General features: G+C 37.7%; 1 protein-coding gene across 24 annotated transcripts in view; it reads right to left on the bottom strand.

The window, feature by feature from the left end:
- Positions 1-26,230, bottom strand: part of GPHN (gephyrin) — a 301,374-nt gene that overhangs the window by 13,747 nt on the left and 261,397 nt on the right. For 13 of the 24 annotated variants that reach the window (XM_063331826.1, XM_063331830.1, XM_063331833.1 and 10 more), the window contains 4 exons: positions 22,534-22,653; positions 18,196-18,254; positions 17,812-17,965; positions 15,711-15,832 (listed from right to left, as the gene is read on the bottom strand). In XM_063331826.1, the coding sequence (XP_063187896.1) occupies positions 15,711-15,832; positions 17,812-17,965; positions 18,196-18,254; positions 22,534-22,653 (455 nt within the window). Of the gene's footprint in view, positions 1-6,380; positions 6,453-15,710; positions 15,833-17,811; positions 17,966-18,195; positions 18,255-22,533; positions 22,654-26,230 lie in introns of all 24 variants that reach the window. The other 11 variants (XM_063331823.1, XM_063331825.1, XM_063331827.1 and 8 more) reach the window with 1 other exon arrangement.

Here is a 26,230-nt window from a genome sequence, read left to right as displayed (position 1 = left end):
GCAATTAACACAAAAAACTCCTTACAGGAGTCACCTGCTGTAATCTTCAATCAACATGGCAGCAAACATTTTCCTTGCCTTGAGTGGATTTACTGCAGAGAGTTATCATTCAAATTGCAGATTAACAGATATTTGATATAATCAAATAACAAGATAATACTTCTCGTTTCATTTGTTGCATAACAACGAGCAGCTTCTCCTTTGGATTGACATGGAAAGGGAATAAGTAATATAAGACTATTAACTTCTGAAAGAATAGACAAAATAACTTTGGCATCTGAGCATAACAGGACAAGATTGTTCTAAAAGGCCTGTGACAAATCACCACGAAGCTGAGAAATAACACTCACTGTCTGTGCAGGTACAAATCAGAAGCTATATTCTGAAGCCCTGACCATTACTAGGGGCAGGATACTGGATTAGCTAGACTAATGATCTAATTTACTACGATAAATCCTTTAAAATGTCTTGGGAAAGTGCTATTCTTGGATTTCTTTTCCTTCAGGGACGGAACTCTAACAGGTGCTCAAATATAATGGTGAATACCTTAATCAATGTAAAGTAGATTTTGATGGGAAGTCTCATTTCCAGATGGCAAAACTATTCTGTTTCATTTGGTGATTTTCAAAGTCAGAGTGACATTGTGCACAAGAAGGGAGTGAGCTTTTCTAACATGCTGCAATTGATTAAAAAATTTATACTCTACGTTTCAGAGCATCTACCATCTCCTGTAAATACAACTAAGAAAATTTGTTCTGTAAGGATTAGATACAGTTTATAAAACTATTCATATAGGTAAGTAAGCACAAATCCAAACTTTCCCTCAACAGCAGAAATCCCCATCTACAGCAGATTGTGTCTGCACAAATATTATGTGTATTGTACATACATTTTTGAAGCCGCAGACACAATGCTTTGCATAAAGAGTCCATGTACTTTTAAGTATACCTTTATATTCTCTGCTAATTTTACCTGTCTGATAAACAGAGTGTCTACTTTACTACCTCAATTTCCTGACCCTCTTTATTCAGTTTTATGGAACAGAATGAGCAGCACAATCTGGAAATTGGTTGAAAGGTATCTGTTGTATGCGTAGAATCCGGTACGCAGATGCATGGCATTGCAGTTGACATGCCACTTGATTTCATTAATTTGAAGAGAGGGCTTGCAGGATGGCAGCAGACCAGAATATGAGCACCTTCTGGATTCATGAAGAATTCTGATTATCAAAGCTAGTTTGTGGAAAACTGTTATGCAGCACTTGATTACTGAGCTGTCTTTGAACTGAATAGACGCACAGGAGCTTCAGAGCTTGAACAAGAAAATGATGCAAGCCTCATTAAAATAGACATCAGCCATGTAGAAGATTTTTTTCCTTTATCTCTTTCAAAAGAAATAGCTACTATACAGTCAAGACCAAAGGATTCTCTATGTTTTAAGTGCCATTTTGAAGTACCCTAAATTACAGTGTAATTTTCTCTTTCAAATAGAAATCAACGTCTGTTAATTCACTTCTGTTGATCCTATTGTTGTGCTTCACTGCCATTAATTATAAATCTGTCAGCCTTTTCTGTGATACAACCCTTAACACCAGCAGTTTGATACATGCAATTAAACTGCTCAGTTTTATAATTTAATTTAGAAAACAAATAACAACAAATGGTGATCTGCAGGATCCCTGTAAAATGGAACTGTAACATTTAGTTAGGACTGACTTATCAAGCCATTGTCGCAGTACAAAATCCACAGTTCATTCTTAATTTCCAGGACCATTTCCACCAAGTTCTTTGCCACAGTAGTCTCATTCATTCAAATTAACCTCATTACCTGACAGTCATTTTCCATCCTTGTTGTTCATTGCCATAGACAGCTATTACTGTTGGGTGACTAACAGAAACGCTCGTGATTGTTGTACTCTTCTATGCATCAGCCCAGGCTTTTATAAACCCAGGTCTTCTCTAAACCTGTACTTGCAAAATTTGTGCATGCAAACGATCACAATTAGCACCTTAAACCTGCATGCTTTACAGATATACTGGACACAGATACGAAAGATATGCATGCACCATAATGCACCAACTGCATGCAAAAGTGTCTGTTGTGAGTACAAACGCAGAGCTGGGTAACCTTTCTTGCCTATTGTTTTACTTCGTTTGAAAGCATCTCAAGTATTTCAGTTATATGCTGAAATAATCACCCCTTCAGACATGATTCCTCAGAGATTCAGAGGAGCTACAGATTCCTGGACACACAGCGAAAACTGAAGTGATCCTACACCGATCACACTAAAGATCAAAGTAGACCAGCTGCTCCTCTAAACTACAACAGTTGACTGTAAACTTCAAAAGGCTGGTGCCGTCTTGGGTGCCTCGAGTTTAGCCCATTCTGGCCATGCCCACACAAACTGGGAACAGTGCTCTGTGCTAATTTTGTGTTTTATGAGGTCTCTTTTCTGCTAAACAGATCTCCCAGAAGAAGAAAAGATGTAACTAAGGTGCAAGGACCTGCTAGAAAATCCTCTTGTATGCAAAGATCCAAATCAAGCTTCTAGTTCTACATCAGAAAAAAAAGAAGAAACATCTCCAAAACAACCAAGAATTTACCAAAGTAAAACTTTCATCAAAAACACAAGAGACTGTACTTACTGTTCTCAGACAGAGATCTCATCAAGTTCAATGACATTTCTGTTTGAGGAAAGATGGGATATGGATTTGATCCTTTATGATTAACTCTCATTTTTCTTCTTGTGCTCATTCAGTTGAGGTGACAGATTTCAAAATGAATAGATAAATGCAGCTAGGCATAAAGACAAAGTCTGTCACCCACTTCTCACCTCATGGCCAAGAGGACTATTTTGCATATCAGTAATTTGCAGGATGCAGAAGAGAGAATACATGCCCTATTAGGTTTAACCAACTAAAACACACCTTCTGTAGAGTGTACTATTGAATGTTATTCATTGAATGTATTTCAATGAATGTAATTCAATGAATGAATATTTGAATGTAATAGGAATTCTGTGTTTCGACTAGTATGGTTTTCTAAAGCAGAAGAAGATCTGATTTTGATGACGTCTGTAGGAACATATGGGCACTCTTCTGAAACTGTATTTGTTTCAAAATTCTCCAGTGTATTTCATCATGTTCTCATAATGTTTCTTCCCTCTACCTTCTGTGGTATTTCCCTGGATGACTTTGAACAGATGCAATGTGAGTTCCCTAAGAATATAGGCCAGCTTGTGAGGAAAGCTGGAATAATTACAGTAGCTTCTGGCTTGTTCAATGTGCCTGTGTAAGTTTTGTCTATCTGATAGCAACATAAAAGAATCTGATAGCAACATAAAAGAATCTGTCTTTGTTAATTTTTGCTGCTCCTTTAATTGATGCTGCTGCAAATAAGAATGCCATTTTGCAGAGTATTCTTTTTCATGTTACATTTATGAACTCAAAGACTTTGATTAGAGGTCTTCAACTCTTTTGCTGAAGTTACCATAAGATCTGCCTAATGGCTTCAACTTTTTGTCTGTATCATGGTATCCACTGTTTTCATGAACTGTTTCAGATGACTTCCGCTCCTATATATGCCAGAATAACAAAAGACTAGAGAGGTAAGAAAAAGAGATAGCCATGGGAGTGCAACAGGAAAAGGTCCCATGTTGTAGAAGCCAGGTGCTTATGTACTATGGAGCACATTCTACATGAAGGCATTACATTGTTGATGGTTGGGTTCTGCATCACATTCTTCTCTACTGCTTGTGTACGTTAATCTGCAAGCATTTGCTTGTGAACTGTAGTGATTTTTTTCATCAATGCTGAAAGAACAGGACCAAAGCTTTGATAATAGTTGTCTTCAGGCACTGTGCCATTGTACGAACCTGTGAGCACTTTATCCACTCTAAATCCAGGCTAGTCTGTGTCCATTAAAGAAGAAGCCTGAGAACAGCTGGTTTCCATTAATTAATAAATTATCTCTGGCTATTTTACTGGTGAGGACAATGAACCTATCCCAATACTTACCAGAAACCCACTAGTTTTTCCAAGAAGTTGGATGTAATTGCATTGGTAAAGATAATAGCTTCTATTTTATCTTCCTTCTTATGAAGGAAGTGAATCTATATGGATTCACTAGGAAGTTTTCACTCTTGGAGTGGAAAGTATTCAACAGTTGTAGCTGGGTTGAAATAACACGACTGAAAATTACACCACACAATACAATAATCAATGCCAAAGACATTGCTCATCAGTAAAGATGACAGTGCACTGGTGAATCTGAAGGGTAAACATGGTTCTGCAGTTATTTCTTTCAGAGCACTCATGAAATATGAGAATTGTCTTATACTGACATAATTGAAAGTAAAACATTATGATTGATGTAATTAGTGCCAGTTGCTTATGTAAAGCAAACAGTATTACAAAATCTTACATGTGGTGACTTGGTATTGTTATCACAGAATTTCTTATCTTTTCATTTTGCTTTAGCTTCAATTTTAAGCAAGAGAAAATTTTAAATAAATTTAGAGTGAATTTTAAGTAAATTCATTCCCCTGTAAACTGGTGTAAGTGGTATTGAACTACAGTGTGGATATCCCTAGGACAGGTACAAATGCAGTCCCTAAAGGCTGTGCCTCAAAATGAAGGTTTTCTCTGTAAAGCTCCACCTTTTACAGAATCATAACGTAGTCACTTGGGAGAATGTCTTTCTCCAGAAGAAAAATGACTTGGAAGCCACAGGTCACAGGCAATATAAAAATGCCTTTTAAAATTCCCTGTCACCAGTTATGTCTTAAAACAAATAGTTATTTTTTAGAAAACGTCAAATGAAATATGACATCAATTTTTCTTTACTAAAACATAATACAAATTCTCCAAGAAGAGTAAAGTACAGTTTATTAGAAATAAGCAAAGAGAATTAACAGAAAGAGAAACTTACGTTGTTTGGGACCAGCAAGTCAATTTTTTGACAGCTGTTAGTCAATGGAAGGAACTAGAACTTCATTTGTCTCTACAATACTGGACTCTATTCCTTTAAGCACAAAGATGTTTTTAATGTAAGAAAATACCCGTTGCATTTTCTCCTGCTAGGGGCTGGTTTTTGTTGATGCTTGCCCCAGCACTGCTTAGAAGAGCCCAAAGGCTCATTTAATGTGTCGTCTAGGTTTAGGCTGTTAGAAATGACATGTGAACTGACTTGTATGAGTTATTCCAAGTTGATCACTTGCTGATCACCAAGTTAATTCCACCTTCTAAGCCATTTCTGATAAATTGGACAGTCTATATTGTGTTCTTCACATTAATCTAAAACGTTTTAAAGACTGCAGGTTCTTGTAAGCTAATTGTAGTTAAGCTTTTTGGGATATGTAGAGTATAGCATAACATTCTAGTGGGTTGATCTCTTTAGTCAATTTAATGAGGAAAACCTAGATTAATGACAACCTGGCTTCAGCATGAACAACTAATTGCTAAAAAAGAACAAGTCTTTTGAAGGCTAAGGATATGGCAGATTGATTCAGTAATGAGTACAGAAACTTGTTTTTCCAGTATACGAAGTGAACGTTAAGCTATAACTCAATCCTCCAACCTTTTGTTAGAAAAATTGTCCCATTAACCTCAGTGAGGAACCTCACATGACTAAAGTTTCAGGTACTAGCCTTCTACAGGTTTTTCATTACTTTTCTGTCTATTTCTAATTATTACAAGAATCAAACCGTAGAAATGAATTTTTCTGTTTGTTAATGGAGAAAATGATAGGTGATTTACTCGCCCTCTGTTCTCACTCCTGCCCATTGGGCCTGTCTGTAATAGGAGATAAGTTCTGTAAATTAATCCGTATTATTAAGCCATCCCCCTAAATAAGACCTAGTATGTAATTGTACATGTATTTTGGAAAAAAAGCATGGTGGATAGTTTAAGAGGTGTCCTGAACATTCCAGTTGGCCTGCTTTAGAGATGATCAGCACAGTAATGGAAATACAAGTATGCAGGTATGACTGTAAAGTCATAACAATGACTTCCCTGGAGTTGTACTCTGATACTACCTTCAAGCAGGTTTCTTCCTAATTTGCTTTATCTTTAGAAGGGAAAAGCCTTGAAGGATAAAGATGCTTGCCGCTACTGATGAGTAATGTAAACATTCTTCGTATTAACAGAATTTTAATTTTATCAACGTTGTGGAGCCATGTACGTCTACAGTGCACTGGTGCATAAGAACTTAACTGACAAGGCAGTGTTATTTAATGGACAGAATAAAACACCATTTGCTTCTGTATGGCAAGCATCGGTAGAATCCGTGCTCCAAGCTCTGCACTGACAGACACCTAGTCGAGCCTGCCTGTGAGCATGCATGTGCCTCAACGTCCCAAGTGTTTTAAAAACAGTGCTCACCAATCTGGTAGGCCTGTCTCCGCAGTGTTCTGGAAGCTCTGTGTCCCTTCTTCTTTAAAAACATCTGGCTTCCTGAGGGCAAAGGAAGCAGAAGGGGTATAATAAAGAGCCAAGGAAGGAGAGAGGCTCCTGGGGTGAAAGGGATGCTCTGTGCCCAGCTGTGTCCCCCTTGGTGGCTCTGAATATTCAAAATCATCATGGGAAATGCTTCCTCTCTGCAGGGCCGGCCAACGGGAAAGAAAGGGAGTGCACGGGAACACCCTTCTGTTATAGTTTGGACAGGCTTCTCATAAGGATGAAGAGTGAAGTTATGGAAGGATTTAGGCTTAGGACTGGGCATGCCAACAACGCGCAGTTCATCTTTCCTTGCAGAGTCTATGAAGAAACTTTAGTCTTGACTTCCAGACAAAGCAAAATGACGTGTTAAACACCTTGACATTTTGGAAGGAGGACCACAGATAATGGGAAAATATTTGGAGATGGGCCCCACTGAAACATTTTTACTCATACTTTCTAGCTTCTTATTTGGGAAATGGGTCTCAGGGCGTACTAAATGTCACCTTCTTGACTACAAGGGGGAAACGTCTGTATTTATCCTAATTTTATATCTCCATAGTCAATAAAGATGCCACTTCATTCATGAGAAGCTTCATACCCAGCTACCCTGCTCCAAGAGGCAGGATTAGAAAAAATGACCAAAACTGAGAATGTTACTGCTATCAGGACCTTATTTAAAACAATTAATGCTTTGCTATGAATTCCTATTTCATGAAGACAGAATTTCCTTTTACATGTACTTCTTCCAAGTCAGTTTCACTGGGAAGAAGTAACTTTTAGATAGCGTCCTTTGTAACAGAAATATGAAATAAGTCGACATCTATGTTTTTATACTCTTAAATGTATGAAAATTAAATGTAAAATGTAAAAAAAATCTTCATTTGACACAAAGAGTTACAAATGTCTCTCTTAAAAAAACTAAAATAAGATGTTCAAGATTGAAATGGACCAGATCATGAATCATCACTGCGCAACCCTTAAGCCATTTCTTCTTTTCAGCTGGCTGGATTGTTAACAGTAACAAAGTCAACCTCCCTCCCAGGTCCCCAGCCCAGGCTCAGCTGATCTTGCACATAGCAGCTGCAGTCTATCATTTCAAAGATCACTTCTGGGCACACACGGATCCTGTCTGACTGAGGAATGTGAGAAGACTGGGTGAAGTGTGGCTGCACTATTATTATACTGTTACGCATGCACACGGACACTGCTAACATGAAATCTAAAATCCTCTTTATGACCCTGTAAATCCATGCCTGGTTTCTCCTCATAGGTCCTCACAGAAAGGGTCTGTCAGATCAGATGCATACTAATGTTGTTTGAAAGTCATGGAAAAATGCTATAACTATTCAGGTTATAAGTTTAGATGTCCATTTCTTTCTGACAGTTTTCCTAAAATGGCTTCAGTCCCTCGTTTGTTCTTCTATTTGTTGCCAGAGAACAAAGTCAGTCTTTGTTTTTCAAAATAGGGTCATTGTGTCAGGAAGTGACATACAAAAGACTTTCAGATTTCATAAGTGACCCCAGCTTCTGGTTTACTCATCAACCTTACGGACAGCAGTCTCAAAAATCAAGAACTTTCTCCAGCAAGGTTCTAAACTCTAAGAGTAGTCTCATTCTCACAATGTTCTCCAAGAAGGCAGACTGAAACTACAGACGTTTCTAAATGACACAACGAATTACAAAAAGGTAAGGAAATCAAAAGCATCTTGTTGAAATTTCCAGAAAGTTTAAAATTCATTTGAGCATCACATATTAAAATAGCCAGAGCTCTGACTGGCATTCTGTCTTTATAGGTCACTGTTGCTGTGTTATCTCTGCTGGTAATGGTCTTCTGCGTTTGTGCTTCTACTACACGTTGTCCATTAGTATAATTCCTCTGAAGTAAGAGTTAAGAGATTATTTGTGACCAGGAAAAATATTTTGTTAATTTGTCTGATTTGGTATTTAATACAGTCTGGGAACTTCCCTGAACTTGCTTCTGTTTGAACTGTAGATCAAATTTAAATAAATATCCAATCTTGCTTTCAAATGAGTATCTATCAAAGCATTTGATATAATTTTCTAATGACAATTACTTTCACTGTTCAAATTGTGCTTTATTTACAGTTGGAATTAGTCTAACTTTAATATCTAGCCATTGCTGCTGAAATAGAAACTTTATTCAAAGTTTATTATCCAGGTAGCTCAATATTATTGGAATGTAATCAAGTCATCTTGTAAGAATATCTTTGTTGAACTAAACAGCATGAGTTCTGATACAGTTGGAGTATAGGTCCACCTTTCAACCACTTAAAAAATTTAACGGTTCTCCTCTGAATTCTATACAATATACTGTTGTTTTCTTGTCCTGGGAATACAAAGGTAAGGTCAAAAATAACCTTCTAATTTTACAGGAGACTTAGCTCTTTATAAATATGCTAGAACTTGTATTTAGCAGATTACTAGCTATGATTCTCAAATCTTCTCCTAAATCTTTACTTCTCAAGATATAATCCTCCATCCTGTAAATTTTACTTACATTCTTTAGTCCTATATATGTCAATTCATACTTGGCTGTAGTAATAATATACTAATAACCAGTTTTCTAAATGATTCATATTGTTAACACAGTGGCTCATCTTCATCATTCACCCTTTCTTTGATCTTTCTGTATCTACTGCCTTTATTAGTTTTAATTATTTTCTTCTACGGTATTAACAGTAAAATTTCAATCCTCAAAAATTTCTCAGTGACTTGGGAACCCAATTCCTATATATGATCTAGATATTAAGGAGGTTGAAAGTCATTTAAATGAGTATTTTGGCTCCTGGAGGCTGGAGTTCTCTTGTAAACAGAAGTCCGTCTCCAAGTATTTTTTTTTAAATGTTAACATATGCCTCAATAATAGACCACAGTTTTCATTTCTCTCCAACAATTACTCTGTTTTCAAATATAGGAGGAATTTCATAATATTCTGTCCTCTTTATTATTTGCTGTTATAAGTGTCCTGCTCTACTACTGGGCTGTGAATCTATAAATGCTAATTCAGGAAGAAGTCCATGCTTGCGTTGAGGAATAATTACTAGAATGACACACTGTTGTGCATTAGCTTTGCACCTGTCACCTCTACAGCATGAAATTTTATTACCTGTCACACTATGTAGTTTCCTACTGGTAGAGAAGATCCCCTGGGACTTGCACTGCCCTGCTTCACAAGTTCTTTCTTTCACCTCTGTTTTGGCTCAGATGTTTCTATGTGTTTTCTGAATATGTGCATTAGATGAGATGACTTGTCACATATGACAACTTATCTGAAGTTTACCCTAATGATTATCAAGAGTTGTGAAAGACATTAAACATTTCTGCTTGAAAGGAGAATATTCTTCTTGACAGGGAGCAATGAAAGAGAGGACCTCCATATCTGAATCACCTTCAAACCGTTACCCAGTGTCCCTGGATTCATTAGACTATGATCACACTTTAACACCATCATTCTTTGAGCAGATCCAGAACTGAAGTCACTTTAGCAAAACCTATTTGATGTAAGGCCTTTTCTCTAACAAGCCTTTTCTTGCAGTCAGTTGTTAAATGATACTACTACTGCTGCTAATTCTGTCCACAGTGTATTTGATCGTAGACAAGTCAGACATTAAACTGGTGCAGGGAGAGGGAAGGATTCTGTGGCCAAATTCTGCCTCTAACTCATATTCTAACTCATATGATGACATACATCAAGTTAGTATTGCATGAGAAATTTTAGAGTTAGACCAGTTTCCCTCCACTCCAGATGTTCCATCTGAATTATAATACTGATAATTACTTGCAACTCACACAAGTACAGAAGATTTAAACCTCTTTTTGGATGGCAAGCAAAATTCAAGCAGGCTAAAACCTTGAAAAAGATCTTAGTATCCCTTCCAAGATATGAAGGGACTCTTTCAAAGCCTTTACTTTAAGGATATATCATACAGTAGTGCGCTCTCAATAGCAAGGGTGATTTCTAATGGGTTTACCTGTCACTTAAGAGCTATATATCAAACAATATGTCATAAAAGGGAAGTATATAAATGAGAAACTAATCACTTTTGATGTAGAAAAGCTCTCATATGCTGCTGATTTTATAACCATTCAGATAAATTTTTAAAGCAACTGAGCAGATAAGGTGAATTTCCTAAATTGTTCTCCTAAGTAGAGAGAGATTCTTTCTCTCTCCATTATGAAATCACAGGCTCATAAGTGAAAATGCAACTGGAAGCAGCTAATGTTATACACGTCTGAGAAAAATGATAAAGGAATTAGAAAACAGGGGAAATAATGCAGAGAAGGGGAAAACACACTCACATAAACAAAGGTAAAAACAGGACATTAAATTAATTACATATGTGATCAAAATTCTTTAGCAAGGGAGTCTCTCATAGAAGGAAAACTCAAAATGGAAGATAGCTTTCTAAAACAGAGGCCCATGCTACAGCAGATTTTCCTAGGGATAAACTTTACAGCCTTAAATAAACAGTGAATACAAAGAACAACACAAATGAAAATCAGACACAAAAATATCCTGATAATTAAGTTAATAGAGTTCCACAGATAAGATCAGAGATGTAACTCTTGTTTTTATCATTGGTTTCCAAAGCACCAAATAATTTCATAGATTGTAAGCAAAGGAAATGAAATTAGAAGCCTTTTTAGCTTGGTCTTATTGTATGAGACAACACACAAAAGTACATTGGAATACCAGTGTTAACTGGCCACTCGTTTTTGCAGTTTTTTAGCAAGTGATTCTGTGATTCAGACAAAGATGGAAGACACAACAGTAAGAACAACATTGGAAGGGTTCTTCCTTTTTTTTTTTTTAGTTTTGCACTTGTTTCTTGTGTTTGAAGTAGCTCTGGAAATGGGATATCTTCCATTTCCACCCAGAAACAGCTCGGTTTTTACACGCTAAGAAAACAAAGAGAGAAAATCTTGGCTTCTAGCCAGACATAACTTCAGCTCTATCGCGTTTTCCAGATTTGTTCTTTTCTCCTATTGCTTGCTTCTAGGATTTCAACTGTAGATTTTAGCTATGTGTTTTGGACTTGCTGTTTTTCATTTGAATATTGAGTCATATATACAATTTATGAAGATGCAAACAAACAATGACAATCTCAGAAATTGTTAAAACGCTCCAAAAAGAAATAAAATCTTGGTTTCAATTGAAAATACAAATATAGGCTAAGTGAGACTTGAGTGGCCAGTTCAAAATGTAACTTCACATTTGATTAACATGCAAAGGCATTTTTAAAGTGCCTACTACTGCTCTGCAGACACCCACAGACATTCCACGTGCTCCCCCATTCTCTGTTGGAATGTGTTTACGTGTATCACAGTTCTGGGCTTTGAAGCAGCTGGACAAGCTATTTTCTTACCTAAACACCTCTGAGTGATTCATATGCTGAAAGGAAATATAGGAATACTTACCTCTAAGTTTGTCTTTGCAAATACTACTCAAAAACATTTTTCATGCTTGAATATTAGCTCTGTATATATGACTGACAGAATTTCCATGCTTGTTAAAAAAACTTGACCCGCTGCAGCAATAGTAATACTCAGCTGTGCTCCTTATTAGCTGCTCTCTCAAACTCCATTCAGTGCTTATGGTATACAGCAAGTGACACTCCCAGTAAAACGGAGCAAAAATTTACTCAACGTAAAATGTATAAACAAAAAGAAATAGAAAAAGAAAAAAAGAATATAAACCCCAAATGTGAAATATGGGAAGGGAGAAATACATTACAAGGATACCTTCAAAGAAAAAATTACAAGTTTGTAATTCTCTCTTCTGAAAAGTATTATTTGCCAGTATTTTTATTACATCTGTAGGTATTGCAGGCATATCAAATCTTTCCCTTTTTCACTGTCTAGGTACACATTATACACACAAAATAAACTGCACATATACATGAGCACACACAAACACACATAATCTATGGTTTAACTCTAGTAAACCATATAACAGACACTGAAGGGTGGTTCATGTTTTCTATAAACATGCTAACTAAAACATCAAAGTTATACCCTTTGTAAGATCTCTCTGGTAAGTCTCTTGCATTTGTTCAAGTGACATGGTATTCCATCAAATCAGTCATGTTAGTTCGAAAGATATATACTGAAATATCTGTATGGCAACATTCTTTTAGTAGCTTTATTACATAATGAAATAATACCGTACTTATTATCAAACTATTTTACGTAATCAGATTTTCTCTTTGACTGAAACAGAACTGCAGATGCATTTTGTTCTAAATATACGGGTCGGGCATGTGAGTGTGAGAAGAACGGCAGAAGACTTGCTAAGACAGAATCTTGGTATCAGGTGGGGAAGATTCTTGGCTAAGTCAACAGTACTGAATTATTCTTTCAAAACTTACTGCAAAGTACAAAATCACTCTACAATTGGAGGCTCATTATTTCTATTCTATGAGCTAAAGTAACTAGCTCTGCAGAAATGACTCCCCAAGAATGAAACCAAAAGTTTAAAAAGAACTCTTATTACCTTTGCCAAGGTAATACTATCTCAAGATACAGTGAACATTTTAATAGCGAGGATTCAAAAGTATCAGCCTTTCCTACCTGAAAGCAAAGCTGCAGACACTTGTCTACCTTTAACTGATATATATATGTGTGCTGCCTGGTTTTCAGCTAGCATCCAACAAGTAAAAAAGGGTCACAAAACATGTTTGTAAAAAATATAGAAAAGTAAAATGTAGAAAAGTAATAAAATTCGCTTAGGCCTTAAATCTCGCTACAGGAAAGACACTGAGCTGCTGGAGCATGTCCAGAGAAGGGCAGTAACAGTGAAGGGTCCAGAGCACAAGTCTCATGAGGAGCGGCTGAGGGAGCTGGGGTTGTTTAGTCAAGAGAAAAGGAGGCTGAGGGGAGACCTTATCGCTCTCTACAACTACCTGAGAGGAGGTTGTAGCGAGGCGGGGGTTGGTCTCTTCTCCCAAGTAACAAGTGATAGGACAAGAGGAAACGGCCTCAAGTTGCACCAGGGGAGGTTTAGACTGGATATTAGGAAAAATTTCTTCACCTAAAGGGGTTGTCAAGCATTGGAACAGGCTGCCCAGGGAAGTGGCTGAGACACTGTCTCTGGAGGTATTTAAAAAACGTGTAGATGTGGTGCTCAGGGACATGGTTTAGTGGCGGACTTGGCAGTGTTAGGTTTACAGTTAGACTTGATGATCTTAAAGGTCTTTTCCAGACTAAATGATTCTATGATTCTAAAATTGTTTCCTATTTGTTACTGAGAGCTTTTGAGATTAATTATCTTCACAGACACTCCATGCTTAGGAGGTCACAGAAAAATTTCCTAAAGGCAACGGAGTATGTAGCAATGGTTTTGCCCAATGACCTTAAGTTGACCTTTGATGGTGTTGACTTTACCTATACTCATTTGGTTAGGACAAGGCCATGAAGAACAGACAAGCTTTACACTGTTATTTTGCCAGAGGGGCTACCAGAAAGACGTTCATGGAAAGCATCTTTTCCATTGGATTAACCCACTCTTAATGATAGTATGTAAGTTGATGTTGGCAGTAATGATGATGACAGTAGCAGTAACTTTTGGTCATGGAGGTGGAAAAAGTTCCACCTCCAATATTTTGTTGGAGAAAAACCCTGTGAAACCCTTTTATGTAGAGATGGCTCTCAGGAGCTGACAGCCTTTTTGTGGATGTTTTCTTTTTTCTCAGATACGTAAATCTAGGACCTCATCTCTGGATATAATAGTTTTATTTGAGAACTTCGCTATCTGTGTTACAAAGTCTAAAAAAGGTCCTTATAATATAGAAAACACTCTAGAGATCCAGGACATTTAGATACCATTCCTGGAAAGAACAGTCTGATGAGTTTAGACTCTGTTTGCATGAAATCTCCACCTGAAATTGGCAGCATTCATGGGCAGGAGGTTTTTGATATTTATTGCTATTTGGAACACCAATGGAGTTTTGCCAGGCCAGAGAAGGAAAAAGGATGCCTGCATGCAGAGAGAGTATCCAGAAGGGTTTGCTTTCCCTAAGATCACACCAACCACTGTGGTTGCTGTGTGTCACATTCCCTGTACGAATACTTTAAATACAACTGCATTTCCCGGAGCTACCACTCAGATTGGTTCACATACTGTAAAAGCACACCGTGGTTGGCCCATTCGTATACTTCCTGTCAAGCTAGTGATGTTTTGTATTGAAGCCTGCACCAGGGAAGGTGGGTTTTGAAATGAACTATTCCCTAGCAGTAACCTTGTCTCCCTGCTTGGGAATTTTGTCATCAATCAATGTGAAATGTGGGTGCTGAAATTCACTATTTCTTTTTTTTTTTTTTTCTTTTTGATCTGGCCTCACTTTCACTTACCCACAAGGAATACCCTTTTTCTCAACCAGGTGGAGGTGAACCTGAACAACTCCCTATCAAACCAAGTCCGTCAGTTGGCTTGATACCCAGAATGACAAACAAGAAAGCCTGTTCAAAGCCTTTGGGGCTCAATAAGCTGAGGAAACACGTTATGCTGAGAAACGCAAGCCTGGATGACAGGCACTGCACCATCTTGCAGAGGACAAAAGACTGAACCCTTCAATCACTTATCCTAGAGCTCTCAACAGGAGATGTGACTTCACCACCACCGAGAAACAAGATGCAATCACTGTCAGATGAACTGGAAGACTGATCACAGGGTACTACTCTGTGGCAATCAAAGTAAAGAGACCAGTAAAGGGAAAAAAAATTGATTCTTTAAAATTCTTTGACATATTTCTGGAAATGTTGAGCAATATCCGGCAGTGAGGCCTTCCCCAAAAGACTGTTACTTAGAATCTGACAAAATTCTATATTCTAAATTAACTTTGGCATGGAAAAGAAACTCTGAGAGAACCTTTCCTTCTCCCTTTATTGGATCAGAAAAAAGTATAGTTGCTGTAGAATTGTCTCCTCTTACGTGTATTAAATATAGTGCTTGTGATGATACTGCAGCAATAAATTCAATTTGCAGCAGTTAACAGATGTTTCAACAAACAGAAGGCAAAATAAGACAAATGCCATTCAGTAAAAAATTTATCATATTATTCCTCTTAATAATAGAACAGACTTATTTATTTTTCTAATGAGAAGGGTAAAATATCTTCTCCAAGATATGCCCTGTCACAACACTGTGACACTTGCAATGAGTGGCATTTTCTCTGGTATTTCTTTTTTCCACGGATGCCATAAAGTGCACCGCATGAATATGAAGTGACATCTTTACTAACACGTGGTACTTACTTATCTCCCACAATTCCCAAGTTGATTGTTGGATAGCCATGTTCTTGGATTGTAGCTAGGAGAGTCGAACGGTTACTGTCCCGAATCTTTCCTGGCAAGAGGTCATCTTCAGGATTCAGTAGCTATAAAAACAAGAAACACTCTCAGTCTCCTTGGAATACTGTGCCTTTACACAAGTGCAAATTTTATTCTTCAGATTGGACAGGATATTCTCAGACAACATCATAAAATACATGTGTAAAGTGATCTAGTAAATTTAATTTAATAAAATATGTAATGTGCTTGTTTAGTCCAATCTTCCATATGGCTTAGTTTGTTTCTATTGGTTGATATCTGCAAAACCTTCTTTCTCCTTATGAGTACCTGGCTTCTAATCTCAAACATTAGAAACCAAAACACAAACTTTAAGTGTGTGATTTTACTTAAGGTTTTAAAGGAACTTCATTGATGTTGCTAACCAGATTTAAAGGTATTAAAAGAAATTTTGAAATTCATTGTTACTTACCAATAAAGATGTTTTTTAAATACAACAATCTGTATTGGAATAATAGACAGAAGCTTAAAGCTTGGTTCTTGTATCAATTAGTGTTTTGGATGAAAACCTTTCTCTCAAGATAGTATCATGGCAATTGCCTTACACATGTTACATATTTTGGAAGTTAAACTACAGTACATACATATGTAAACATATATTTTACATATACATGGAATTCTTTTGTAGGACACAGAAGGACAACACATTATTGACAGGAGGTAAATAATACTACTAATAATAATGACAAGGATGATAATAATGTATCTGTCAAAATTACAGCAATAGGGTTAAGTAGTAAGGTAAGAATAACCGAAAGTGGATCACGGCTAAATTTTGATGCTTTGGCTAGCAGCTCTATTTCTGTGAAGATTTGTACAGGATGACTCAGAAACCCACTGTGCAGGATCTTTTTTTAACACACGATACAAAAGAGAGTGCCCAGATCAGTAAAGGGCCCTTTAATGACACCCAAGAACATTCAGTCATATGGAAGACACTATTCAGAAAATCAACACCTGCAATTTTTGCAGCTCTTTAGATCTGTTCTTCAGGTAGCAGGATGTTTCCTGCATGACAGACCCTGTCTATGTTATGAAATCTGGGAAGATTCTGTCCCAGCAAGGCTAGCCTCAGCCAGCAGTCTGAGTAACCTTCACTGGGGTTGCGGAAGTTGTAAGGACACCGACAGATGACAAAATTCAACATATTACAAATTTTCAAAATCTTTCAAAATTCTACGTATTCAAGCTGTACGAGAATACAGCTATTGGGTTTATGTTCGTGTCTGGACTTCAGAAAGTTTGTCTTAAAGGACAGTCAAAATTACAGGTCAGACTTCATGCTGTCTTTAAGCTTCACACTGACTTTTATCTCAACCCACAAGTTCTTTTGCTTTTACTCTTCTATTCTCTCTCTGTCCTGCTGCAGGAGGGAATGAGTGAGAGCTGTGTGGGTGCCTAGTTGCTGTCCAGGGTCAACCCACAACATCTGTGAAATCAGTAAATTAAATTAATCTTGAACCTGCTTTTTCTGATGTACTTAAGACAAAGCAATCAGGAAGCTGGTCTGGAGTTCTGCCAACAGGAGATTGTCTGGACTTGTGCAACTAATACAAAAAATACTAAGGCACGATACTACAGCAAGGCATTTGGTAGTACTGCTCAGTTTTCAAAGACAGGTCATCTGCCATTTGCACTAAAGCTTCAGAGGACTGCTGCTCAAAAGAAGTTACTCTTCCGGTCATGCCTAGCAGTATGAATTACAACCCTGTCTACCCCACAGGTCCTCCCTGGCTGGCAGGAGGAAAGCAGCTGGCACATGGTTGGATACATTACCAAAATTTTGGCAAAGACAGTGTGTGAGACTTGTGAGAGAGCCCTCGAGGGAGAAAACACAAGCAGCTGATTACGGGTTGGTCACGCACAAAAATACCTCATGTCAGCATGAGTTGCAGCTCAAAAAGTGAATCTGCTTGGGAATAGGGTTGAAGTCACTATCCAAAACACTATACCTGTCCTGAAGAAGATACAGTAATTCAGACCTTGATTCTAAACATACTTTTCTTACCTCATTCCCTGTTGACATGACTGCAACCACTGGAAACTTGTTAACTTCTACTTCGGTTACTCCAACAGTTGCTAAGAGGCCAATCTCAGACGGACCCATGTGGGTTCCTTTAGCCAGCACACATTCACCTCTTTTAATGTCATGTCCTATAGGTCTGAAAATCATAGCACAGGAGAAAAACGAAAGAAAAACAGAATGAGATTTAAAGTATCTTTCCTTGATTGGTCCTGCTTCGGGTAAGCAGTGTGCAGGGATGTTCATTAGTCCGATTGTCAAAATGGCAGTACTACTTATGGTCAAACAATGACTAAAAATCACCAGGTCTTCTATTACAGAGTTTTTTCAGAGATATTTTACTGTTTATAAAGTAGGCTGTTTACAGACCTGATATCTTGGCCTGGTCGAGCCTGTACCAGGATTCGAACCTCTAGTTCTTCAGTACCCTACAAAAACAAGGAGATTAAATATCGTCAGCTGGGCTATTCAAAAAAGATTAATCAGTTTTAATTTCTCAGAAGCCTGCACAGCTTACAGTATTCATTACACTGAGACCTTAGGGTTTAAGCGGCATCATTGTTCTCCTGATCTGTGTGTCAAGACTGTAATGCAATGTGTGCTAAAACTGAACAGCTTCATAAGAAATTCTGTTTTTGATGAGCTCTCACCAGGGAAGGACGAGCACTGAATACATAGCTTTACCTTCCTTTTTTTGTGATCCCTGTGTTTATATATCTGTCCTGTGCTATGTCCCGTGTTTGTCTGTTGATCTGGTATACCAAGTGGATTTTTTCTACTGCTCTCAGACAACTTGATCTGCTCAAACAATTTCAAAGATGGCATTTCAAAAAGAGCATTAGTCTGACAGACAACATGCCACTACATCCACAGAAAGGTGGGAAGAAGCTGTATGCCCTAACTGTTTCAGAATTTTCATGGTGATTCTGGTAGTGGAAACTCCTAATCGGGAGCTTTGTACAAGTCAGAAATAGGCTTATCCGTCATGTTTATTTACTGTGAGCAACAGACAGCGGCCTGAAAAGTCCTATGCTTACTTTAATACTTGTGTTTACTTCTTCAGAATTTCAATGGTTTGGTGATTCATTCAATGCCAATAAATGGAACATGACCTATATTGTTAATATTTAATTTATAGGCCCTGCAAGTGGGTTGATGATATATACACTCAGCTTTGAGATAGTGCCAGCCTGTCAGTACCATTAAATCTACACTTAGACTGGATCAGATTTTGTTTTTACATTATCATATAGTACTTCATACTTCAAGTACCTCAAAGTTATAAATCGGACACTAATATTACAAGACAAACAAGGCACGTCATTGTCATTTGGTATTTTTACAGGAATGATAGTGCTCTATAGGACACTGTGACTTGTCTCTTTTCTTAAAGGCGATATGGACTTCATTTTCTGAGTTCAAATTAAGTGCTCTACACCAAAGGCCCCAAAGTTAAAGTTAATGAACATGTTGTCACAGATTGTGATTCTGTTCACCTACTGCGAAGATGGATACATTTAAACCCCTGAAAAGCAGGACATGAAGAACAAAAACATCAACCCGGAAAAACCTAATTTCTTACTTTATCACAGTATTTTCAAAATATGCTGTTAATGCAAATTCTGTTTCTTTTATATCTGCTCCTCTTATATAAAAGGAGAGACTATTTTTGGCTGCTAGTGTCCAAAATGTCTGTGCTGGTGCCCAGGACGTCCTTTTATCTCCCTTATCCCCACCTGAAGCTGTAAAAGACACCTTAGGGTTGTGATGAAAATCTTGGGCAACAAGAAATATTTTATTTTTATGACACACTGGGGATGGTCGGCCAGTCATGAAGATTTGAATTTTCCATATCTTTGATGACATTTAGAGATAGCTGGGAAGTTTCTAGGGAACGAAGAGGAGTGCCAGTGATACATCTGAGTAATAGAAAAGGTCCTATTTAGGAGTCCTGGATTAGGGGGAAACGGGAAAAAAAAGGCTTTTGAGAAATTTGGTAATCCCAGGTTTGAAAAGCACTGTGGAAAGTGTGACTGTGGACAACATGGTGATGTGCAGAGATTGTTATTTGTGGAATCGATGGATATCCCAGAACACTTCAGGAATACAAGCTAATTCAAGGTGACTAGGGGTAGGGCTCGCAGGGAGGTATGGCATTATGCTGAGAACATCTTCCATTTGGTGTGTATCAGGCAGCATTCTTCTTGCTGTGTATGAATGTATTTTGAACTATGTCTGAGTGGTTTACTCTGATGCTGTAACGGCCAGCACCCATACTGATACATGGACGCTCAGTCTTGCTGTAGGATCTAACTCTTGTTTTGGCTGATCACATTGGCCTCCTTTTTCCTACAAGGTGACATAAAAACTCAAAATGAAAAGGGTGTAGACATGCTTTTGCAAGGATCGGTTTTCCAATGACTGCATTTGGCCAGCTGATCAGAATTTTTCTTCCTGCTGGATAGATGTAATTCCTTTCAGGCCTGTGACGACTACAGTCATTTGGGGAATGCTTGCTATGATATTTAAGTACTGCTACCACAACTAGAGGTCAAGAAGCTCCCTTTACAAGTACTCTGTCTTTTCAGAAGTACATATTTCAGATGTGAGAGATTTCATTTTGCTTAAATCCCAGCCCTGAAGGAGTTCTTAACACTAAGAAGAAAAATATTATTGAAATATGTAGCCACCCAGGCATGAAAAGAGAGAGAAAAAGAACATATTAATTAAGCTATACTAATTATTTATGTACAGGATTAGCATATTCAAGGACTGAAGTAGAAACTGAAGAGTCCTACCTCACATATATAGGCAGGAAAAGGAAGCTGAAGGTGGCTGGCCATTCGCTAAAAAATTCAGAGTTTCAGCACATAGCCAAATAATCTGTTCTCACATGCAGAGGAGAACATGCACAGAAAAAGTGGAATCCAGGAAGACAGCCATCCAAAGAAGAAGTAGAAAATAACAGGTTATTATGTACATTGCTCTGCAATGTGGTAGTCCTGTCACGATGAGGTGGGCAATAGCCACAGAAAATTTGCTCAGTAAGGCTAATGGAACAATTAACTACAGCGAAGGCAATGGTATATTTTAAGGGAACATGTAATCTATGCATACACATCTGGAACCTCAAAGCAGGACTGACTCAATAAATTCTCTATTAGGAAGAAGGTCGGCCTAGACAGCTTGCTGACTTCATGAGTTGTAAAAGCCTGTGTATTTACAGTAATAAGGCATGAGAAAGGATCAAGAGACTGCGTTTGTGTTTTTGCTGTCTTTGTCAGCTTTGAACACTAGAATTCATCTGCTTACGCCTCAGCTGCAATCATAATGCTAGCACACAGCTATGGGGAAGTGGAATAGCTTGTCAGAACAGCAGCAGAGGAGCAAGAGAATCATGCACACACTTTATTCCAAAACTGAATTTGGAAGTTGCGTCAATATGAGATGTGTCTTCTTGCCTTAAAATCTGTCAGATGATGGCCAACATGATGATGGTGTCCTGAAATCACAGCTGGCTAAGTGAAGGTAATGATTCAGAAGGAATTCTCTGAACACAAAGGAAGAGAGAACAATATTTAGGAAGTCTAAGATGGACTGTTTGGGATACAATTGTCTACAGACAGCTCCTGTGCTTCATCAAAAAACACATATTACTTTGTTAAGGCAACTGTGCATATAGAATTAATACTACAGTACATTTTTTCCTGTGGTTTTTTGCAGCAATTGTAAGGTAGGGCACTAATATGATTTATAGGTATGCCGAAAAATCTGTTCAAATTAAATGGAGTTAAGACTATGTTCTGGGGGAATGTGCACCTTATCAACTTCCTGGCTTTCAGAGGTCTTAAATTCAGTAATTTTCCAATTTTAAAGAACCACAGAGGTCTACTGAAGAACATTAGTTGTGGTTTAAAAAATTTTGGGGGGCACTTACTTCAGCTGTTACATAAAAAAAACCCTTATTCTAAACATGCATTGACTGCACATTCTCCAGAATCCACCAAATTCACCTTTGCTGAAATGAGACCAACTCTGATAATACAGAACCATCTTCATAGCATAATCCAAGTCATCCCATGGATTTTGCAACACCTAAACCTGTTCACTTTCCCACGGAAAATCATATTCAGCTTTAATTACATCAGCAATAATGCTGCACTGTAATATTTCTATGTATTATTCTAGGATCACTATGTATTTTAAGAAAACTTTTCCGCTCCTTACTTGGTGAGTTTAGGAGAACTTTTAAAGTCCTCATCTTGCCAAGTTTCAGGATGATCCTGAAATACGAAGAAGATGGCTCTACTGCTAAATGTGAACTCACTAGAAAAAAAAGGAAATAGAATGTCTTGATTGCCACTACTCTGTATTTTAAAATGTCAATACCCTAGGCCCTCAAATTGGACTGTAGTTACGGATCTCCAGGAGGCATTTGCCTTTCACTCAATCATGCTCCCAAATACTTTGGTGGCAGCATTCAACAACTATGATGAAAAATCAATGTCAGGACACGTAGGTCTGTGGTACTATTATCACAGCCTGAAAAAGTGAGTAGAATTGCCACTAGGAACTGATGTGAAAATCCTCAAACTTCTGAGATAACAGAAGCTTTTCTGTAGGACTACCTTTCATGTTTACAGGATTGTATCATGAGCCATTTTCTGCTGCACACAAAAGAAAAATGAGTTTTAACTTGTGACTCACATCATCTGATTCCCTGATGAGCTCTGTATCTTCCACTTGCACCACTGCATCAGCACCACATGGAATTGGAGCACCGGTTGTAACGCGCATTACCTGACCAGGCATCACAGTCTGAGTGGGCTGAAAAATAAAAGAACCCAAAAATTAATTTACTGGAAAACAAAAAATCTCAAACCATTTCAACTTTATGGAAGTAATCTTAAAGACAAAAATTCTTATTTGTGGCATGAATCTTGATATACTACCAGTGATATCAAGAAGTATAAAATGAAATGTATTCAAAGAGCATTAGGTCATTGCTTCAGATCTAGCTTTTTTTTTATGGCCCCATATTAAGTGGCTTCAGATTTTTCCCCTTAGATTTCTATCACAAGAATATCTCTCAGGAAAAGCAATACACTGATACTCTGGTTGGCTCAGAAAAATAACTGGTTTAGAAACATAACAGTGACCTTCTAGAAACTTACATGGGCAAAAATCTAGTAGTTCTCCATACATAAATACTTTTGCAGGGTACTCTGGTCCCCAGAGTCGAAATTTCTTTGCTCTGGTTTGGTTGGATTTTTATTCTGTTCAGTTCTAACAGCACACTATAGATGGAAAACCATCAGCTTGTAAGTAAAGAAATTAACCAGACGCTTAATTTTTAAGCGGATTTCCTCATACTGACAGAGAGCTCAAGAATAGTTTATCTATCTTTGTGGGGGTCAGTTTAGCAAAGCCTAAAACTGATAATATTCTACAATTACATAAAGTCACAGTACATTACAAAGTTTCAGCAAAAGCAATAAAAGAATAGAAAAATACCAGAACAACATGATAAAACAAATGACAATACTTTTAATAAAATTTCTCACCAGGCAGCCTACTTTAATATACATTTTTCGAAATCCAGAGCAAAATTGTAATTTGACCATAAACACTTAAGAAATAAATAACTAAAAGAAAAATCTTTCTAAAAAAATGCAACTAAAAGAAGCTGGTATGATGATGGAGATGTCATTGGTGGAATATGAGTGCTTGCTCCCTGCAGCGCTTCAGTAAAGGCCAACTCATTTAGGCTGTTAGTGAGCGTGTGCTACACACTGATCTACACAGCTGTGATCAGACCAACATATTCCGTACGTCACATGTATAATTCATGTGCAAATTAACTCTATATTCCATATGCAGCATCGGAAAATGTCCAGGACTTCTCAGGCTGTGATTAGCACATACTTGATAGCGACCCACAGACCTGCAAGCAGGACTGCCCAAGCACTATTGCGTCCTCCCGCCCGGCCATCATTTACTCCATGACTTTTGACAGGAGGCTGTTAGACATCTGCAAATTCTAGCCTGATGGCCAACGTTTCAGCTGCACAAATCTGTGTTTGCCTCGCCCACTCTTCTACTCTATTTCAGCACTGTCACAAACTCTGAAATGTGAGTATTACTTTGAAATGTGTGTATTTCAAAGGTTGTTCATTGGCACAGAAGCCCCATTGAGAGGCTGGAAATGGTTTGTACCTGGTTTATCACAGTATCCCAGTGACGTATGCATCCCAAGAAACAACTGAGCCTGGAGTTGATTGAATCCTGACCCTTTTCTAAGGGTAATGGAAATGTAACTTTCTTTGAGAAGAACATAAATAAAATGCTAAAATAATTTTTAAAAAAAGATCACACCTGCCATATGTCATGGTTAGTGTGTTTTAGGGCAAGATTCATGCTATCCTAAAGTAGGTATCTAAACCAGATGACATAAAAATAATTCTTTTTTCACAAAATGGTCTTTATTTCTCACCACAGACTATGCAAGGAGCTGTGGATGAAAAGCCAAGGTGCTGCCATTTATACTGAAGATGCTTAACAGTGAAAGTAATCTTGTCCAGTGTGTTACTTTGATTTTTATGAAAACAAATATTGCAAAAGGCAAATCTTATGCATTGGATTATGTGAGCTCTTTTGCATATTGTTGTAGATATAGTCTGTAGGCACATTACAAATAGGTAATATTGTTTTGAACTCACTAAAGGATGGATGTCTTTAGTGACAGTTTTTAGAAAAAAAATATATTGCATAGAAAAATTCTTCCATTTAAAATGCATTTTTTGGGCCTCAAGAACCACAAAGAATACAAAATGTCTAGGACTCTGCCAGAAATCAGTGCCCGTGGTGATAAAATGCACTGTAACTATCCATGCTTTTGGAGTTTATTACTAGATGAGTTAATTTTTTGAGGTGTAATGATGTGAAACATTTAAACAAATTTATGATACAATAACGATTGCTTTTAGAATTGATTGCTCATATATTTAATTTCCTTTTTGTCCTTTGAGAATTTGATCAGATTAACTTTATGAACAAAAGTCAGCCACCAGATTTGTGTGTGAATCTCCAGGGCTGTGTTCTTCTGCGACACAGACTACGAAGATAAAGAAATGATTCTTTCTCAGAAAGCATATTAATATATGGCAATTTCACAGAAGCTCTTTTAATGGCCTTTGAGATCTCTCACTTATCTGGAAAAAGGGCAGTACTGCGTTCTGTCCTTTGCCTTCGTCCCTGATAATCTATTTAATGTTAGTCACTGAATAAAAAACAGAAATAATCTACTGAGCACAGCCCCCATCACAGGTATTTTCTCTTGCGCATGATTACACCTCTCCTGTGTGATTTACAACGACCCATGCTCCTCTCTGTAAAAAGGCCCAAGTTAATGGAAAGGTGAAAAATGTCTGTTTTCCGTCCTATATTATAGCTGGTTAGTGACAGTGCCTCTTAGAAATGTCTTTAGAAAGTTTTCCAGGAAACACTAAGCTCCAGCTATGCAAGTCTATAGGAAGAAAATCATTGCTCCCCATGGCTGAGTTTTTCACCCAGAGGCCACGTGGATGGCTCGTGACTAGTACTCTCAAATGTGACTTAACCTCTCCAAAGCAAGTTAGTGTCTGAAAGTTTTCCTCAATACAAAATAAAAAACGGTTGTTAACATAAGCACGACCATCTGGAAACACAATTTACAAATTGATATAGAAATGTCCAGCTTGGCTGTATGGCCTCTCTGCAATTCTCAGTCCCATTTTCTTCCTCTCTATGTAGCATTTACGTAACCTTTTTCCCTACAGGAGGAGCCAAATCTAAACTTATTTTGAACTCCCTGCTGTGAATCATTCTGTTAATTGGTCTGTAACATGAAAAGCAGAATGTTGCTGCTGAGAGTGACTGAAGGGTGAAATGAGACTGAGGAGCCTTCCAAGGCTATAAATAATTTCTTGGGAAGGAGATGAACCTGAAGATGTGTTGGCGCGAGAAAAAAACTTTGACCAATTATTCAGAGGTCAACAGCCTCATTTTTCTAACTCGCCGCTGGTATTTCCAGAATTACTCTCTCACTGCGTGCCTCCTCCCACCCAATTTTTCTTCCTTGCCAGAGAGGTTTCCCATTCCCATTAATCGGAGAGGACAGACTGTCCCTGCAGAGAGACATTCGTGAGCTCTTGTATTTTGTAGGAGGGATGCAAGGTCCCATTTGCCCTTTTATCCTTTGTACAAACCTGCTGAACCGATGAGGACACTGAAAGCCTTTAGACCTGTGGGCAGTCCTCCCCATTAGACACAGCTTCAACAGTACTGTTTTTAAGCATCACTGTGCTGTGGTATTTTTTAACTAGCAAAACAATAATATTGATGACAGGTGAATAATGATAGGAGT

This window comes from Chroicocephalus ridibundus, chromosome 4 (assembly GCF_963924245.1).
Source record: "Chroicocephalus ridibundus chromosome 4, bChrRid1.1, whole genome shotgun sequence".
Lineage (NCBI taxonomy): Eukaryota > Metazoa > Chordata > Aves > Charadriiformes > Laridae > Chroicocephalus > Chroicocephalus ridibundus.
Note: the sequence above shows the minus strand (reverse complement) of the source record. Positions and strands in the feature narration are given on the sequence as shown.